The sequence below is a fragment of the Oncorhynchus mykiss genome, chromosome 3 (genome assembly GCF_013265735.2).
Source record: "Oncorhynchus mykiss isolate Arlee chromosome 3, USDA_OmykA_1.1, whole genome shotgun sequence".
In the NCBI taxonomy this organism is placed as follows: Eukaryota; Metazoa; Chordata; class Actinopteri; order Salmoniformes; family Salmonidae; genus Oncorhynchus; species Oncorhynchus mykiss.
The window spans coordinates 54,533,487-54,552,531 of NC_048567.1; the positions used below are offsets into that span (position 1 = coordinate 54,533,487).

General features: G+C 43.5%; 1 protein-coding gene across 1 annotated transcript in view; it reads right to left on the reverse strand.

The window, feature by feature from the left end:
• The window catches only part of LOC110520213 (NEDD8-conjugating enzyme UBE2F), a 90,017-nt gene that overhangs the window by 29,423 nt on the left and 41,549 nt on the right, over positions 1-19,045 (reverse strand). The window contains exons 5-7 of the mRNA XM_036974604.1: positions 11,175-11,242; positions 8,908-8,978; positions 8,322-8,379 (exon numbers count right to left, since the gene is read on the reverse strand). Coding sequence (XP_036830499.1) covers positions 8,322-8,379; positions 8,908-8,978; positions 11,175-11,242 — 197 coding nt within the window. The remainder of the gene's footprint in view (positions 1-8,321; positions 8,380-8,907; positions 8,979-11,174; positions 11,243-19,045) is intronic.

Consider the following 19,045-nt stretch of genomic DNA (forward strand, 5'->3'; position numbering starts at 1 on the left):
GACGTGACACTTGGCATTCAGGCCATAGAGTTCAATATGGGTTTAATCCGACCAGAGAATCTTGTCCTTTAGGTTCCCTTTGGCAAACTCCAAGCGGGCTGTCATGTGCTGAGGAGAGGCTTCTGTCTGGCCACTCTACCATAAAGGCCTGATTGGTGGAGTGATGCAGAGATGGGAGAACCTTCCAGAAGGACAACCATCTCCACAGAGGAACTCTGGAGCCCTATCAGAGTGACCATTGGGTATCTTGATCACCTCCCAGACTAAAGCTCTTTTTCTCTATGATTGCTCAGTTTGGCTGGGCAGCCAGCTCTTGGAAGAGTCTTGGTGGTTCCAAACTTCTTCCATTTAAGAATTAAGGAGGCCACTGTGTTCTTGGGGACCTTCAATGCTGCAGAAATGTTTTGGTACCCTTCCCCAGATCTGTGCCTCGACACAATCTTGTCGTCTCGGAGCTCTACGGACAATTCCTTCGACCTCATGACTTGGTTTTTGCTCTGACATGCACTGTCAACCGTGGGACCTTAAATAGACAGGTGGAATCCAATTAGGTTGTAGAAACATCTCAAAGATGATGCACCTGAGCTCAAAAGCAAAAGGGTCTGAATACTTATGTAAATATAACATTTCTAAAAACCTGTTTTCGCTTTGTCATTATGGGGTATTGTCTGTAGATTGATGAGGAAAAAACAGTTATTTAATAAATTTTAGAAGGCTGTAACGTAAAGAAATGTGGAAAAAAGTCAAGGGGTCTGAATACTTTCCGACTGCACTGTCTTTGGCGTGTTGTGTGACATCATCTGAACTATTTGTCACATTGAAGATATATGATTGGAAAGCAGCTTGCATTGCGTTTCTTGTATTTTCATTTGGCTAATCTCAGAGGGTGATTACACTCATCCAGTCTCGCTGTGACATTTTGTGCTGGGATATTTTGAGCCAAAAAATATCTTGAGGGGGGCTGAAGTTGAAAAATTTAAGATTTGAAAGGAGCAAGCATTGCGTCCCTGTTATTTTCATCTAGCTAATCTCGTAGGCTGATCACACTCACCCAGTCTCAATGTGACATTTTGTTCTGTAATATTTTGAGGGGACTGAATCTAATAAACACAACATTGTCAGAGACTCGCAACAACATATGCACAGGCAAGGTTGAAACTCTATGCTGGCTAACAAAAGGCTTTCCCAGCATTTAAATAGACTTGCGTGATTTACTAGAGTAGGAGCTTTGGAACATAAAGGACTGGGATAGTTCCTTCTCATCTTGGTCTGTGTACCCTGTGAGAAAGACAGAGCGAGAGCGAGCGAGAATGAGATGTACCAAAATCTATTATAGCTGCCAACACCTTAGGTGCTGAGGGAGTGTCTAGCTCATTTATCCAGAACCCTCCTGAATCCTCTTACTGACAGCTAATAGACAGTTTGTTCCTATGGGCCAGCTACTGGCAGCTAATAGAGAGCGTGTTCCTATGGGCCAGCTACTGGTAGCTAATAGAGAGCTTGTTCCTATGGACCAGCTACTGGTAGCTAATAGAGAGCTTGTTCCTATGGACCAGCTACTGGTAGCTAATAGAGAGCTTGTTCCTATGGACCAGCTACTGGTAGTTAATAGAGAGCTTGTTCCGATGTGCCGGCTACTGGCAGCTAATAGACAGCTTGTTCCTATGGACCAGCTACTGGTAGCTAATAGAGAGCTTGTTCCTATGGACCAGCTACTGGTAGCTAATAGAGAGCTTGTTCCTATGGACCAGCTACTGGTAGCTAGTAGAGAGCTTGTTCCTATGGACCAGCTACTGGTAGCTAATAGAGAGCTTGTTCCTATGGACCAGCTACTGGTAGCTAATAGAGAGCTTGTTCCGATGTGCCGGCTACTGGCAGCTAATAGACAGCTTGTTCCTATGGACCAGCTACTGGTAGCTAATAGAGAGCTTGTTCCGATGGGCCGGCTACTGGCAGCTGATGGCTCAGACACACAAATAGCATTTGCTGGCTGAGAGTACATAGCACCGCAATGTAATGTAATTTGCACACCAATTTTTTATGTAGAGTCACATTATTGTCCTGTTGAAAGGTAAATTCATCTCCCAGTCTGGTGGAAAGCAGACAACTGGGTTTTCCTCTGCCTGTGCTTAGCTCCATTAAGTTTTTTTTTTATCCTGAAAGACTCCCCAGTCCTTAATGGTTACAATCACACACAACATGAGGTAGCCACCACTATGCTTGAATATCTCTGAGCGGTTTCCTTCCTCTCCGTCAACTAAGTTAGGAAGGACGCCTGCATCTTTGTTCAAATCAAGTTTTATTAGTCACATGCGCCAAATACAAAAGGTGTAGACCTTACAGTTAAATGCTTACTTACGAGCCCCTAACCAACAATGCAGTTAAAAAATATATATGGATAAGAATAAGAAATAAAAAGTAGCAAGTAATTAAAGAGCAGCAGCAAAATAACAATAGCGAGACTATATACAGGGGGGTATCGGTACAGAGTCAATGTGCGAGAGGCATCGGTTAGTTGAAGTAATATGTACATGTAGGTTGAGTTATTAAAAGTGACTATGCAAAGACGATAACAACAGAGTAGCAGCAGTGTAATGGGGGGGGATATGGGGGGAAAATAGTCCATATTTGTTGTGACTTGGTGTATTGATTCACCAACCAAAGTGTAATTAATAACTTCACCATGCTCAAAGGGATATTTAATGGCAATACATTAATTAATAAAAACAATTGTGAATAAATAAAAGCTGAAATATTTTCTACACAACAAACATAAGATTAACAAACTGAACAACTAAAAAGCACTCTGAGGAAAAGCAAAGCTAAAGGTGTGTTTTAAGATATCTTAAATATGCCCACAGTTTCCTCAGTTTCTCTGGCAGGCTGATCCAGAGACTGGGGGCATAATAACTTAAGCCTGCATCATGGTCCTGGGCTTTGGGATAGTTAAAAGGCCAGTGCCAGAGGACCTGAAGGACCTACTGGGTACAGAACGTAAAAGCATATCTAACATGTATTGGGGTGCACAATTGTGGATTGATTTAAAAACCAATAGAACAATCTTAAAATGTACTCTAAAACTCACAGGCAGTCAGTGCAGAGACCTTAAAACCTGTGTAATGTGTGCTCTCCGTCTGGTCTTGGTCAGTACATGCACTGCAGCATTCTGTATGTTTTGCAGTTGCCCAATGGCTTTCTTAGACCAGACAGGAGAGCATTACAGTAGTCAATTTTGCTTGTAATAAAAGCATGGATGAGTCTCTCTGTATTTACTGCTCAACTAAGGGACCTTACAGATAATTGTATGTGTGGGGTAGAGAGATGAGGTTGTCATAAAAAAACACATGTTAAACACTATTATTGCACAAAGAGTCTATGCAACTTATTTTGTGACTGGTTAGGCACATTTTTACTCCTGAATGTATTTAGGCTTGCCATAACAAAGGGGTGGAATACTTATTGATTCAAGACATTCCAGCTATTAATTTGTGAAAATTTGTAAAAATCACAATTCCACTTTGACATTATGGGGTATTGCCAGTGACCTGAATTGAATCTATTTAAAATTCAACCTGTAACAAAACCAAATGTGGAAGAAGTAAAGGGGTCTGAATACTTTCTAAAAGGCAGTGGATGTCTGAACCGCTGCTGGGAAGTCGCTCTCGCAGTCTGTGTTCTGCGGTAGGATGGATAGAGTGGATTGACCACAGCTGTGTATCTTGTGTTAGTGGGCAAGTGAGCGGCGTTGTCGAAATCAAAACCCAAACCTCAAGTCATGACAAACTCACTTACAAAACTCTGTTTTGGACAAGACTGACCTTGTGACAAAAATGATCCCCATTTACACTTTGTAGTACATTTTTTGACAGTAGAATAAATGTTTCTGACTAATATCGATGCCACATAGGCCGTTTTCTATCAGAGTAGTTGTTCATTGCCTAAAGAAAGCTCTATTTTCTTCATACCCAAAAAGCCTACTATTTAGAACACAAGAATGAGTATTCAGACACGGCAACAGTTTCTTCCTGTTGCGGTCCCGCTACTGCCAATAGTAAGTAGGCTACGTTCCAAATGGCACCCTATTCCCTATATATTGTAGTACTTTTTGAGAGCTAAAGGACATACAGTGGGGCAAGAAAGTATTTAGTCAGCCACGAATTGTGCAAGTTCTCTGCAAAGGGACCAGGACGACTGATCCGTGTAAAGGAAAGAATGAATGGGGCCATGTATCGTGAGATTTTGAGTGAAAACCTCCTTCCATCAGCAAGGGCATTGAAGATGAAACGTGGCTGGGTCTTTCAGCATGACAATGATCCCAAACACACCGCCCGGGCAACGAAGGAATGGCTTCGTAAGAAGCATTTCAAGGTCCTGGAGTGGCCTAGCCAGTCTCCAGATCTCAACCCCATAGAAAATCTTTGGAGGGAGTTGAAAGTCCGTGTTGCCCAGCAACAGCCCCAAAACATCACTGCTCTAGAGGAGATCTGCATGGAGGAATGGGCCAAAATACCAGCAACAGTGTGTGAAAACCTTGTGAAGACTTACAGAAAACGTTTGACCTCTGTCATTGCCAACAAAGGGTATATAACAAAGTATTGAGAAACTTTTGTTATTGACCAAATACTTATTTTCCACCATAATTTGCAAATAAATTTAAAATCCTCAAATGTGATTTTCTGGATTTTTTTTCTCATTTTGTCTGTCATAGTTGAAGTGTACCTATGATGAAAATTACAGGCCTCTCATCTTTTTAAGTGGGAGAACTTGCACAATTGGTGGCTGACAAAATACTTTTTTGCCCCACTGTATAGGCGCTGGTCAAAAGTAGCGCACTATTTAAGGAATAGGGTGCCATTTGGAAAGCAGACCTTGTACAGCAGCAGATTACTTCAATTACTAGGCTGGCTAACTGACACGCAAAATCACAGGTGTCCAGTAGAAAGAGCCTGAACAGGCAAGGAAACAGACCATGGCCATCACTTTAGGGACTGACTTTTAAATCACCTCCTCCTAAAGACTAATGATTCCAATTCCTCAGAACTGACAGTTAGTATTCCTCCAGTGCATCCTATTCTCTTTAATAGTTACTGTACATCACTGCCTCAAGTCAGGTCCAATCCTTCTTACACACCTTAGCTAGGCTTCTGGATGTTATCACAGCATAAAAACGAGTCAGGCTAATGAGAATAACTTCATATCATAAGAATTTGAAACATGCCACGGTAACGGCTTGTGAAACAGTCATCATGCAGTAAATGACCCTGGCTGGCTGTGGGTGTCATCGGTAGCTAAGTAAGACGTTAGCTAGCCAGGGAACCACCTGAGGACATCGTCATGGGGATATCAGAGCTGTTAATTACACCTGAATTGCAGAAACAGAAGACGATGAGCGAGCCAGGGAGAATGTGCGTGTGTGTGTGCTTGTATCTGTGTTTCCGTGTGCCTGTGTGTGTGTCTTTCCGTGTGCCTGTGTGTGTGTGTGTGGTATAAGGTATTGCAACTGTGACGTCTAGGAGACGAGCAACCGCACAACAATAACATTGTCGCCTTTCAGTGTCACCTCATCTCTCTCGCCATCAATGTAATCAATAGTTTTGAGCTCAGGGCCTAAATAGAGTGGCTGTGACACTACAAACTGAATCCATTCGAGCGGTACTGTATCTCAGTGTGTCAAAGGGGAAGAGAGGAGACGGAAGATGTGACGTAGGCGTTACGCAGAGATGGGTTGGGTTGTGACTCACAGTGGCTTCTGATAAGAGAAACACCAGTGAGACACAATCAAGGCCTCAGGGTTGACTTCAAAGTCACTTCATGTCTCCTGTCTGGAAATATATTAGAATATTACCATTAAGATGCAAAAGGCACTCTCATAAAAAAAAAAAGTGGTATGTGCTAGTCATAAGTCATATGAAAAGATTTGACACATCTTTAATAGGCCTACAGGGAGGGAAAAAAGTATTTGATCCCCTGCTGATTTTGTACGTTTGCCCACTGACAAAAAAATGATCAGTCTATAATTTTAATGGTAGGTTTATTTGAACAGTGAGAGACAGAATAACAACAAAAAAATCCAGGAAAATGCATGTCAAAAATGTTATAAATTAAGTTGCATTTTAATGAGGGAAATAAGTATTTGACCCCTCTGCAAAACATTACTCATTACTTGGTGGCAAAACCCTTGTTGGCAATCAGAAGTCAGACGTTTCTTGTAGTTGGCCACCAGGTTTGCACACATCTCAGGAGGGATTTTGTCCCACTCCTCTTTGCAGATCTTCTCCAAGTCATTAAGGTTTCGAGGCTGACGTTTGGCAACTCGAACCTTCAGCTCCCTCCACAGATCTTCTATGGGATTAAGGTCTGGAGACAGGCTTGGCCACTCCAGGACCTTAATGTGCTTCTTCTTGAGCCACTCCTTTGTTGCCTTGGCTGTGTGTTTTGGGTCATTGTCATGCTGGAATACCCATCCACGATCCATTTCCAATGCCCTGGCTGAGGGAAGGAGGTTCTCACCCAAGATTTGACGGTACATGGCCACATCCATCGTCCCTTTGATGCGGTGAAGTTGTCCTGTCCCCTTAGCAGAAAAACAGCCCCAAAGCATAATGTTTCCACCTCCATGTTTGACAGTGGGAATGGTGTTCTTGGGATCATAGGCAGCATTCCTCCCCCTCCAAACACAGCGAGTTGAGTTGATGCCAAAGAGCTCCATTTTGGTCTCATCTGACCACAACACTTTCCCCCAGGTGTCCTCTGAATCATTCAGATGTTCATTGAATAATTTCAGACGGGCATATATATGTGCATTCTTGAGCAGGGGGACCTTGCGGGCGCTGCAGGATTTCAGTCCTTTACGGCGTAATGTGTTACCAATTGTTTTCTTGGTGACTATGGTCCCAGCTGCCTTGAGATCATTGACAAGATCCTCCCGTGTAGTTCTGGGCTGATTCCTCACAATTTTCATGATCATTGCAACTCCACGAGGTGAGATCTTGTATGGAGCCCCAGGCCGGGGGAGATTGACAGGTCTTTTGTGTTTCTTCCATTTGCAAATAATCGCACCAACTGTTGTCACCTTCTCACCTAGCTGCTTGGCGATGGTCTTGTAGCCCATTCCAGCCTTGTGTTGGTCTACAATCTTGTTCCTGACATCATTGGAGAGCTCTTTGGTCTTGTCCATGGTGCAGAGTTTGGAATCTGATTGATTGATTGCTTCTGTGGACAGGTGTCTTTAATACAGGTAACAAACTGAGTTTAGGAGCACTCCCTTTAAGAGTGTGCTCCTAATCTCAGCTCATTACCTGTATAAAAGACACCTGGGAGCCAGAAATCTTTCTGATTGAGAGGGGGTCAAATACTGATTTCCCACATTAAAATGCAAATCAATTTATAACATTTCTGACGTGTTTTTCTGGATCATTTCTTTGTCAGTGGGCAAACGTACAAAATCAGCAGGGGATCAAATACTTTTTCTCCCTCACTTTAGGTTTAGAATTTGAAACACCCAATGATTTTTTGACAAGGGATCTTAAATCTATCTGGAAATGCAAAGCAAGTTCAATGCATAGCACATGTTCAACATCGTGGCTCTCGGGTCAAGCACGTGCCATTTATCAAAGGAAAACCATTGGGGTTTTCAAGCAAGGAGCCCTGCTTCATAGTGAGCCAACTCCCTCAGGAGCAATACCTGTTAGCAGCAGACCACCACCACAGAGTAGAATGGGGCCTCGTTCAGAGAAATCACAGTATCTTTGGATCAATAACACACACCCCACAACAGAGAAAAGTTTAGCAAAGTTCACCAGGTCAAACCGAGAGATTTATCCTACATTCTCAGTTTTGCAGTCTACCAACCGGAAATTAGGGCTAATGGCATTAAACTCTCACACAATTCAAAGTGCCCTCCTTTCAAGAGAAGACTGTGTTCTTTCAGTAGTAGAGATGAGAAAGTCAGGTGGGAAATAGACTGTCATGGTTACTGCTTAGTTTACAGAACACACTGTGCTTGTTGAGATCTTAGAAAGAACCTTAAGAAGCAGGTAAGGGATTTTGAAAGCGCTTTGCAATCGCTACTTCCACAATGAATGGCAATTTCCACTCCTTGCATACTTTTATGACGTACAAAGCTCCTTTTAGACTAGGGCTCCCATGTTCTCCCCCTGCAGCAGTATCCATCTCCCTCTCAGAGTAGGAGGGTGAACGGTGCTTTAAAGATCCACTACTAGTTTAAGAGCGGGGGCGTTGGGACCACAGAGGTTCATTAAGATGGTCACTGATATCAGTCTGAGCTATAGGTGCTGGTGATACAGTGATTAGAGACTCACCTTTAATGTTCTCGTAGGGGCCCAGCCAGTGCCGTCGATAGAGTGCTCCCGCAACAAACTGGGAAAATAGAAACCAGAAGAAATCAAAATCTCCATCATCAAGTCGGAAATCACAATATAGAAATAGCCTACTACTACAGTCAGACCTGTTCCCCCATGACATTCTCACCTGTGATATTTATTGCTCTGTAAATGATTGGACATCCCAAAAGAAAGTCAGCCAGCCAGGCATCTTAAAATATCTGCTTTTCTCGACCTTTCATGTGCTGATGACTAGATGTCAGTTTGTTATCATAAAGATATGTATTTTTACAGCAGCACTCTTGTATGGTCATTAGCTGCTCTCCAAGGTTCTGAGAATAACTAGAGACTAGTCAGACATCAAATCTGCCTGTAAATGTTTTCCTCTCTCCAGCCCCAGCATATATATCTCACACACACAAAACTGCTTGACCACTGCTGGGGCTCCTGTGTCCACTGACCACACTGTCCATGTAGTCCATTTCTGAATCGCCATCCTTTAAAAATACACACAAAGAGGATGAAAGCCAATCAGTGTTTGGCAATGTGAGAAAGAGTTCATTACCTCAAACAGATCTCCCCTGTCTCAGCGATGTTGGGGTGCCATATTCTGGTCTGACATTTCACTTTGGGAGGCTGGGGAGAAAAAAACATGGAACAGATTAGGATTAATCTTGTCCACCAGCCAGCTCTCTCTTGAGCCTGAGGAAGAGGTTAAGACCCATTTTATCACAAGGTTTGATTGGGACAGTATGGAATACTGCCTGAGGAAAACCAACCTCCACAAACCAACATACAAAGCACAGCATAGCTCAGGAGGAGACATACTTTCATATGGTGCTGAGAATCTTCAAAAGAAACCCTTGTATATTTTCTCCCCCAGACTGAACCAAACATGAAAACAAAAACAAACAAGACAAACGCCACAAAAAAAAAGCAGTGCCTTCTTCTTTAACATTGTTTATTTGATCATACGTCAGCCTTAGACCTCATTAGTGCTCCTCAAAACTGTGAGAAGAGGGTGGCACCGTGAGAGATAAATACATCGTTATACACACAGTAGAGAGAGAGAAACAGAAGCGTCAGTCTGCAATAGTTCTTCAAAGAGGCTTCTAGAAGACAGAGTCCTAGGCAATTTGATAAGAGGACAACACCACTTTGGAAGTGTTTGGGCTCACAGCGGACTTTACTTTTCTTAAAATACCACTCTCTGCTCCAGTCAATTTCCCAAATCTTGCCTTTTTTTTACAGTGCACAATGATATATTCCATGAGAGACATTGAATGAAATAACTTGCTAAATCACAACTTTTGCGCCATCTTGTTTTTGTTTATCTTATGTTAGGTTGTCAAGCCTGTGAGAAAGGCAAGGGCCTCGGGAACATTAAGCCACTACCTAAAGCAGCCGTTGCCCATTTTCTAACGAATGTGAACTAGATAGGGAAAGATTCATGAAAAAGTGACCAGTTGGCTATGCCAATACTCTGAGATGACAATAGCTAAGTCCTGTGATGTGCAGTGCAAACGTTTCGTCTGAAGTCCCAAAATAGAATTGAGATAACCAGAATTGAATGCTAATGAGGCCAGTCCTGGCTAAGAGCCAGTCCTTAAAATGCCGACCCTACTGTCATCTTACACCATTATCAAACTCCTCAGTTGACCACCTTACAACAACCTGAGAAGGCTTAGAATAACCAGTCAAATTCATTATTAAAAGGCTGGGATCAAGTCATTTCAAAATTCATAAATAATATATCGATTGAAAAGATTTGTTTAAAACTGTGGCCCAGTTTGCTAGAATGGTCAGATGTGTTGAGTATCTAGGGGCTAGGCCTAAAAAATGCAAATAAAACTCATGCTCTTTATGAGTCTCTTTCAGGCCGTTTATGAGCTCTCATAAAAGGCAGGTAAATCCATACAAAGCCTTTACTGCCTGTCTAATTAGCCCCCATTAAGATAAAGCACAGAGCACAGCGTCTTTGTATAAACAGGCTGCAAATTCACCATTAAGATAAAGCACAAAGCGTAAGGTCTTCAATAGAAACAGGCTGTAAAGCACAGAGCGTAAGGTTTTGGAATAAACAGGCTGTAAATTCAAAGCCTGGACTGTTCCTGATGACACACAGGCGTGTGTGCGTGCGTGCACGCGTGGTTGTGTATTAAGACGAGCAGTGTGGAGGTGAGATAAAACGGCATCCAGGATGGATGGGTGGCATAAAAACAAGGAAGAGAATGGAGGGATGGAGGGAAAACTAAAGGCTGAGACTGTTCTGTGTTGGGCTGTAACTCACCCTGCATCCCTGCCACCTACAACTCCATGCCAGGCCGTTTACCGAGAGGACCTGTACTCACTTTCTCCTGATGGAGCTGTGGACGGGAGGCAAACTGGGAGAGTGTAAATTACCCACAGTGCTGCACAGCACCAGGGTTTAATCTCCACAGAACTTTTGCGTTAAATCCAAAAGAGAACCCTATTGACAAGGGCTCTGCTCAAAGGTGGTGCACTGTTGGGAATAGGGTGCCATTTCAGACACAGCCCTGGTATGTATTGGCCATGGGGACATTCAAATGGGAGGGAGGATCGGAATGATTTCATGACCCTGAGCTGTCCTAACTTAGGTGGACGGTATGATTGTAAGGCCTCTGGTGTGTGTGTGTGCGGGTGTTATTAAACTAAGAATTAGCCATGGAAATGGAAACCACTAAACGGCGAGTCCTCCTCTGCATCCCTCATCACCTGTTCTCAGTGCTCAGTAGCACCTCAAATCGGACCCCACACCACGCACGCACAAACACATAAACACACCATTTCTAATGAGACATGACCACTTACCACCATGTTGTAAGCTTCAGGGACGTTTATTTCAAACTGGAATTTTCCACTCTGATAGTAGCCTTCATCTGCAGATGAAGAGAGCGAGAGAAATAGGGAGCGAGAGAGAGACAGAGAGAGAACGAGAAAGAGAGAGAATGAGAGAGAAAGAAGAGGAGAGAGTGTGAGATATACAATGAGCAGCAGCAGTTTAGCTGGTGGAATTCCCAGCAGTCTCCTGGGGGACCCGTGTTGCCTATCAGCAGGAAGGTTTGATGGCGGGGCCAGGCTCAAGTTACTCTAGTCTAACGCACTGGTTGAGCAACCATGTCCCAGTAATGAGCTGTTCTCTAGGCACCGTCTCCAGCATACAGGGTTGTCTTAAGAGGTCAATAATTGGGATGACGTCCAATAAAATCCTGTGTGATCCTGAGCCATGATGGGCCTGTGATTGAGAGATGGCTATAAAACCAGAGCTGTTCCCTCCCTCCCTAACCCTGATCCGACCTGAGCGGAAGGAAACGGACTGCTAGGTCTAATTAGCAGCAGCTTGACACCAGACACACTCATTACGAATCAGCATTGGAACCCTTCTGAGAAAACACTGGTTCTGCTCTGTTAAACACATCTTAAGCCCTTAAAAAATATTAGCCACTTGCTTTAAACGACTTTTAATATGTTGTGCAGCCTATTATTAGTGCACGCATGCGCAGGCACACACACTGGCTAGGCTATATGGCTTTCAGAATGTGTACAACCTTACGGAGGAATAAGGAGGAAAATAAATCATTTTGAAATAACAGAGCAATCTATCTGGATAATAAAGCATCGACCAATGGAACATCTTCAAACCTGGAAGTGTCTCAACCTAAACAGTTTTCTAAAAAGCTATAATTGACCCATAATTTCAGGTTAAGGCAGATATCCCTGAAATTTCTGTGGGATATGGAGGTTGCCTGGTTCACAAACAACTTCAGGCACTGTGAAATCATCAGGTCTGACCTCATCACCCTTATCACCAAAGTATGGCTGATGAGTCAGAGCCAGTAGGCGTAGAGAGCAGAGACACTGACTGGGGAGTCCGAGCCAAAAAGAAGCAGCTGCATCGCCAGGCCATCTCCTGGCAGAAGTAGCCAGTGTGCTGCAGGCAGAGAGCCCTCCTCCAGCTGCACTGGCACATGGGTACAAGGGGTAATAAAGTGCAGGAGTGCACAAATGGCACAGCAAAGTTGCCAGAAGTGAACGGGGTCAAGGGCCATGTTCCTTTCCAGATGACACACCCACACACCAGTAGAAGCCTACCAGATGCCTCCACTGAAGAGTCCATGCAGTCAAAGATTGTAGATAACAAGAGCTTTTTTAATGACACTTAGCACTTGGATGTTGTGAAATGCTCTTACATGTTTGGCAACAATGTATTTGTTCGATTCCTTATATTAGCATCTACAGAGAGAGGGACTTGCTTGATATAAAATAAAACCAACCTAAACTGTTGCATTTCACAGAGTGCCGAATCATCTTTGTGAACACTGAATGCCATAACTTTTCCATGTCCAGGTATTCCACAGCCTTGATACCGTTGGCCCTGCTCCTTCAAACCTATTTCACTGAGATGTAGGGTGGGTGCAGCAGAACCAGAGATCGGATGCCCTGAAAGAGCGATCAGCCCCCAAAGCCTATTACATTTCTACAGCCTGGCCCACTATCAGGAGAATAGACTGTCTACTGAGCCTGTGGAGCATAAAGGACCCTGCTCTAAAGTCTATCTGAAAGCCGATCTAGTCTCTCGCAGCACGCATGCACGCACAGGCAAGGTATTTGTTCGATTCCTTATATTAGCATCTACAGAGAGAGGGACTTGCTTGATATAAAATAAAACCAACCTAAACTGTTGCATTTCACAGAGTGCCGAATCATCTTTGTGAACACTGAATGCCATAACTTTTCCATGTCCAGGTATTCCACAGCCTTGATACCGTTGGCCCTGCTCCTTCAAACCTATTTCACTGAGATGTAGGGTGGGTGCAGCAGAACCAGAGATCGGATGCCCTGAAAGAGCGATCAGCCCCCAAAGCCTATTACATTTCTACAGCCTGGCCCACTATCAGGAGAATAGACTGTCTACTGAGCCTGTGGAGCATAAAGGACCCTGCTCTAAAGTCTATCTGAAAGCCGATCTAGTCTCTCGCAGCACGCATGCACGCACAGGCAAACACACACCGGTCCAACGTTTTCCCTCCTGCTCACCTCACAGGGGTAGGCTATTAAGGGGTGGTCTTCTATCTGGCGTAATCCCACTTTCTCTCTCCAGTCCCCACACCGATCAGACATCTTCACACAGCTCAGGATTGATGGAGAGATTGATTTCCACACACTATTTTAACACGACGAGAACATGGATGTGTACAGATACGACTGGGTAAAGAACCCCTCCTTACCTTTACACCTTTAGGTTGACACCAAGCTACACCTTCCAGCACATTTTCTCAGTCATCTCACAGAGGTTAAAAAGTCAATCCAATTCCTGGCCCTTAAGGTGTGATGTCTGCATTTCCCTTGCAAATTTAGGACAATATTCTCATCTGCCTATTTGGCATAGGGTTGAATAATGACAGACAAAATGCTGTGAGAATGAGGATGGCACAGATGCAGGCCAGGGGATATTAATACAGTGGTCTTTTCTCTGCTCTCTCTATGACTACTGTGTCCTAATAACTGCAGAGGGTTCTCACAGAAGGAATATTTAGGGCTCCTATCTCACACACCATATTTCTTTGGGTAGTCAGAGCAGGACGCTTAGCCTCACCTACCAGATGGGGATCTCTCTGCGCGTTAAGTAGAACAGGTAAATTATTACACAGTTTTTGAGCACCGTGAGTTAGCATTTAGAAGAGTAAAAAAAGGTGTCACCCAAAGTACTTCTGAATACATTTTTTACGAGGCAGAAATCTAGCCTAGGTTTGAAGTAGGCTAAAGTGTGGATTTGGACCATGAATGGTGTAGCAATGCAGGATCATACCATGGCCCAGGTATATCATTTTAGGATTATGTCCATGTTTGACTAGCAGCTGAGATTAGTGCCAGCCAGTATGACTAACATAATGGAAAAACAACAACCAAGACGTTCCAGATTTGACCCACAATGCTCTCTGTCCACCAGGACGTCGAGGACAAACCAGTCACCTACTGTCACAAGCTAGAAATATAGTGTATTCGGAAAGTATTCAGACCCCTTCAAGTTTTCCAAATTCTGTTACGTTAGAGCCTTATTCTAAAATGGATTCAATTGTGTCTTTTTTTTTTTTCAATCTACACAACACCCCATAATTCAAAAGCAAAAACAGGTTTTTAGAAAATGTTGCAAATTTATACAAAAAACCCTGAAATATCACATTTACATAAGTATTCAGAACCTTTACTCAGTACTTTGTTGAAGCATCTTTGTCAGCGATTATAGCCTCAAGTCTTCTTAGGTATGACGCTACAAGCTGTATTTGGGGAGTTTCTCCCATTCTTCTCTGCAGATCCTCTCAAGCTCTGTCAGGTTGGATTGTGAGCGTTGCTGCACAGCTATTTTCAGAGATTATCAAATGGGTTCAAGTCCGGGCTCTGGTTGGCCCACTCAAGGACATTGAGACTTGTCCCGAAGCCACTCCTGCGTCATCTTGGCTGTGTGTTTATTGTCGTTGTCCTGTTGGAAGGTGAACCTTCACCCCAGTTTGAGGTCCTGAGCACTCTGGAGCAGGTTTTTAAATCAAGGATATTTCTGTACTTTGCTGCTTCCATCTTTCCCCTCGATCCTGACTAGTCTCCCAATCCCTGCCGCTGAAAAACATCCCCACAGCATGCTTCACCGTAGGGATGGTGCCAGGTTTCCTCCAGACGTGACTCTTAACATTCAGGCCAAAGAGTTCAATGTTGGTTTCATCAGACCAGAGTATCTTGTTTCTCATGGTCTAAGAGGTGCCTTTTGGCAAACTCCAAGAAGCTGTCCTGTGCCTTTTACTGAGGAGTGGCTTCTGTCTATACACTACTGATTGGTGGAGTGCTGCAGAGATGGTTTTCCTTCTGGAAGGTGCACTCATCGCCAAAGAAGAACTCTGGAGCTCCTTCAGAGTGACCATCGGGTTCTTGGTTACCTCCCTGACCAAGGCCCTTCTCCCCCGATTGCTCAGTATGGCCGGGCAGCCAGCTCTAGGAAGAGTCTTGGTGATTCCAAACTTCTTCCATTTAAGAATGATGGAGGTCACTGTGTTCTTGGGGACCTTCAATGCTACAGAAATGTTTTGATACCCTTCCCCAGATCTGTGCCACGACACCATCCGGTCTCGGAGCTCTACGGACAATTCCTTCGACATCGTGGCTTGGTTTTTGCTTTGACATGCACTGTCAACTGGGGGACCTTATATAGACAGGTGTGCCTTTCCAGATCATGTCAACTTAATAGAATTTACATCAGGTGGACTCCAATCAAGTTGTAGAAACCTCTCAAGGATGATCAATGGAAACAGGATGCACCGGAGCTCAATTAAGAGTCTCATAGCAAAGGGTCTTGATACTTATGTAAATAAGGTATCTGTTTTTGCACAACTTGCATACAATTCTGAAACCCTGTTTTCACTATGTCATTATGGGGTATTGCATGTAGATCAATGAGGATTTTTTTTATGTAATACATTTTAGAATAAAGCTGTAACGTAAACAAAATGTGGAAAAAGTCAAGGGGTCTGAATAATTCCTGAATGCACTGTAACTTTAGTGGCAGTGCGGTACCTAATCAGGCAACACAAAGGGCCTTCATTCATTATGGACGTGTGTAAACGGAGAGAAACTGTCTTGTGGCTAATAGTAAAATAGGATGAATTAGTAATGGTGGGCACAAGGATTATCAGTCTTTCCATCAGGGGTTAGGCCAGGGACAAGACTAACTATCCAGAGCAATCATATTCTTCCGGTTTAAAAATAGCTAGATATTGCAACAGGCTGCATAGAGCAACAGCTGTTGAGAGGAAAAGACTGATACTGAGGTCGTTGAAGAACTCATTTATCTTGTGGACTACTGAAAGATCATTCCAGAGGAGCTATCCACACAGCAACAGTTGGTGATAGGCGAAATCTCCTAAACATATAATATTACAATAAAGAGTAGCCTAATATTACCATTAATATTATCTTTACAAAGGAGATATAGGCCTAGTCTAATATTCATGTTAGGCAGGCATTCCTCTGTTTGTCAACAGAGACAAAAGCCTGTCGATAAATTATTTTTAACACCCCAAACTCAAAATGCCAGCCTTTTGTTGCAATTTATTTTAGAATTTTGGGGGATATTCAAAATAACTGCTAACTGCTGTTTTTCGGATGGGACGTTAAACGGGTGTCCTGACTCTCTGAGGTCATTAAAGATCCCATGGCACTTATCATAAGAGTAGGGGTGTTAACCCCGGTGTCCTGGCTAAATTCCCAATCTGGCCCTCAAACCATCACGGTCACCTAATAATCCCCAGTTTACAATTGGCTCATTCATCCCCCTCCTCTCCCCTGTAACTATTCCCCAGGTGGTTGCTGCAAATGAGAATGTGTTCTCAGTCAACTTACCTGGTAAAATAACGGATTTAATTTTTTTTTTTTTTTTTACTTAAATGAGTAGGTGTGTCCAAACTTCTGACTGGTACTGCACATTTGACTGGTCGTTCTTATCGGTCTATAGGATAATTTGCATAATTGTGTGGACTTAAATTGGGGCATGTACAGTATATTCATTATGCATCTTATTTATAAAACGCGTACAGCACACAGTCTTTGAAAGGAAAATCTGTCAGACAGCGCGAGAGCTGCTGTTACAAACATAGAAAACATAGGCAATGGAAGGCAGACTTCATCAGTGCATCACACACGACTTTACAATGAGCTGGAGGCAGTACGCATTTTGAAAACATGTAAATCAAATCAAAAATGTATTTGTCACTTATGCCGAATACAGGTGTAGACTTTTCCGTGAAATGCATACTTACAAGCCCTTAACGTACATTGCAGTTAAAGAGTTAAGAAAATATTTACCAAATAAACCAAAGTAAAAAACAATAAAAAAGCAACACAATAAAATAACAATAACGAGGCTATATACAGGGGGTACTGGTACCAATGTAAATAGTTCGGGTGGCCATTTGATTAATTGTTCAGCAGTCTGAAGGCTTGGGGGTAGAAGCTGTTAAGGAGACTTTCGGTCCTAGACTTGGCGCTCTGGGACCGCTTGCTGTACGGTAGCAGAGAAAACAGTCTATGACTAGGGTGACTGAAGTCTTTGACCATTTTTTGGGCTTTCCTCTAACATCGCCTAGTGTATAGGTCCTGGGTGGCAGGAAGCTTGGCCCCAGGCACTACCCTCTGTAGCGCCTTAGCAGTTGCCATTCCAGGCAGTGATGCAACCGGTCAGGATGCTCTCGATGGTGCAGTTGTAGAATATTTTCAGTCTCCTCTGAGGGGGAAAAGGTATTGTCGTGCCCTTTTCACGACTGTCTTGGTGCGTTTGGACCATGATATTCCCTGATCCCTGATCCACCTCTACGCTGACGACACCATTCTATATACTTCCGGCCCGTCCTTGGACACTGTGCTATCTAACCTCCAAACGAGCTTCAATGCCATACAGCACTCCTTCCGCGGCCTCCAACTGCTCTTAAACGCTAGTAAAACCAAATGCATGCTTTTCAACCGTTCGCTGCCTGCACCTGCACGCCTGACCAGCATCACCACCCTGGATGGTTCCTACCTTGAATATGTGGACATCTATAAGTACCTAGGTGTCTGGCTAGACTCTAAACTCTCCTTCCAGACCCATATCAAACATCTCCAATCGAAAATCAAATCAAGAGTCGGCTTTCTATTCCGCAACAAAGCCTCCTTCACTCACGCCGCCAAACTTACCCTAGTAAAACTGACTATCCTACCGATCCTCGACTTCGGCGACGTCATCTACAAAATTGCTTCCAACACTCTACTCAGCAAACTGGATGCAGTTTATCACAGTGCCATCCGTTTTGTCACTAAAGCACCTTATACCACCCACCACTGCGACTTGTATGCTCTAGTCGGCTGGCCCTCGCTACATATTCGTCGCCAGACCCACTGGCTCCAGGTCATCTACAAGTCCATGCTAGGTAAAGCTCCGCCTTATCTCAGTTCACTGGTTACGATGGCAACACCCATCCGTAGCACGCGCTCCAGCAGGTGTATCTCACTGATCATCCCTAAAGCCAACACCTCATTTGGCCGCCTTTCGTTCCAGTTCTCTGCTGCCTGTGACTGGAACGAATTGCAAAAATCGCTGAAGTTGGAGACTTTTATCTCCCTCACCAACTTCAAACATCTGCTATCTGAGCAGCTAACCGATCGCTGCAGCTGTACATAGTCTATTGGTAAATAGCCCACCCATTTTCACCTACCTCATCCCCATACTGTTTTTATTTATTTATTTTTATTTTTCTGCTCTTTTGCACACCAATATCTCTACCTGTACATAACCATCTGATCATTTATCACTCCAGTGTTAATCTGCATAATTGTAATTATTTGCCTACCTCATGCCTTTTGCACACAATGTATATATAGACTCCCCTTTTTTTCTACTGTGTTATTGACTTGTTAATTGTTTACTCCATGTGTAACTCTGTGTTGTCTGTTCACACTGCTATGCCTTATCTTGGCCAGGTCGCAGTTGCAAATGAGAACTTGTTCTCAACTAGCCTACCTGGTTAAATAAAGGTGAAATAAAAAATAAAATAAAATAAATAGTTCGTTGGTGATGTGGACACCAAGGAACTTGAAACTCTCGACCCATTCCACTACAGCCCCACCGATGTTAATGGGGGACTGTTCAGCCCGCCTTTTCC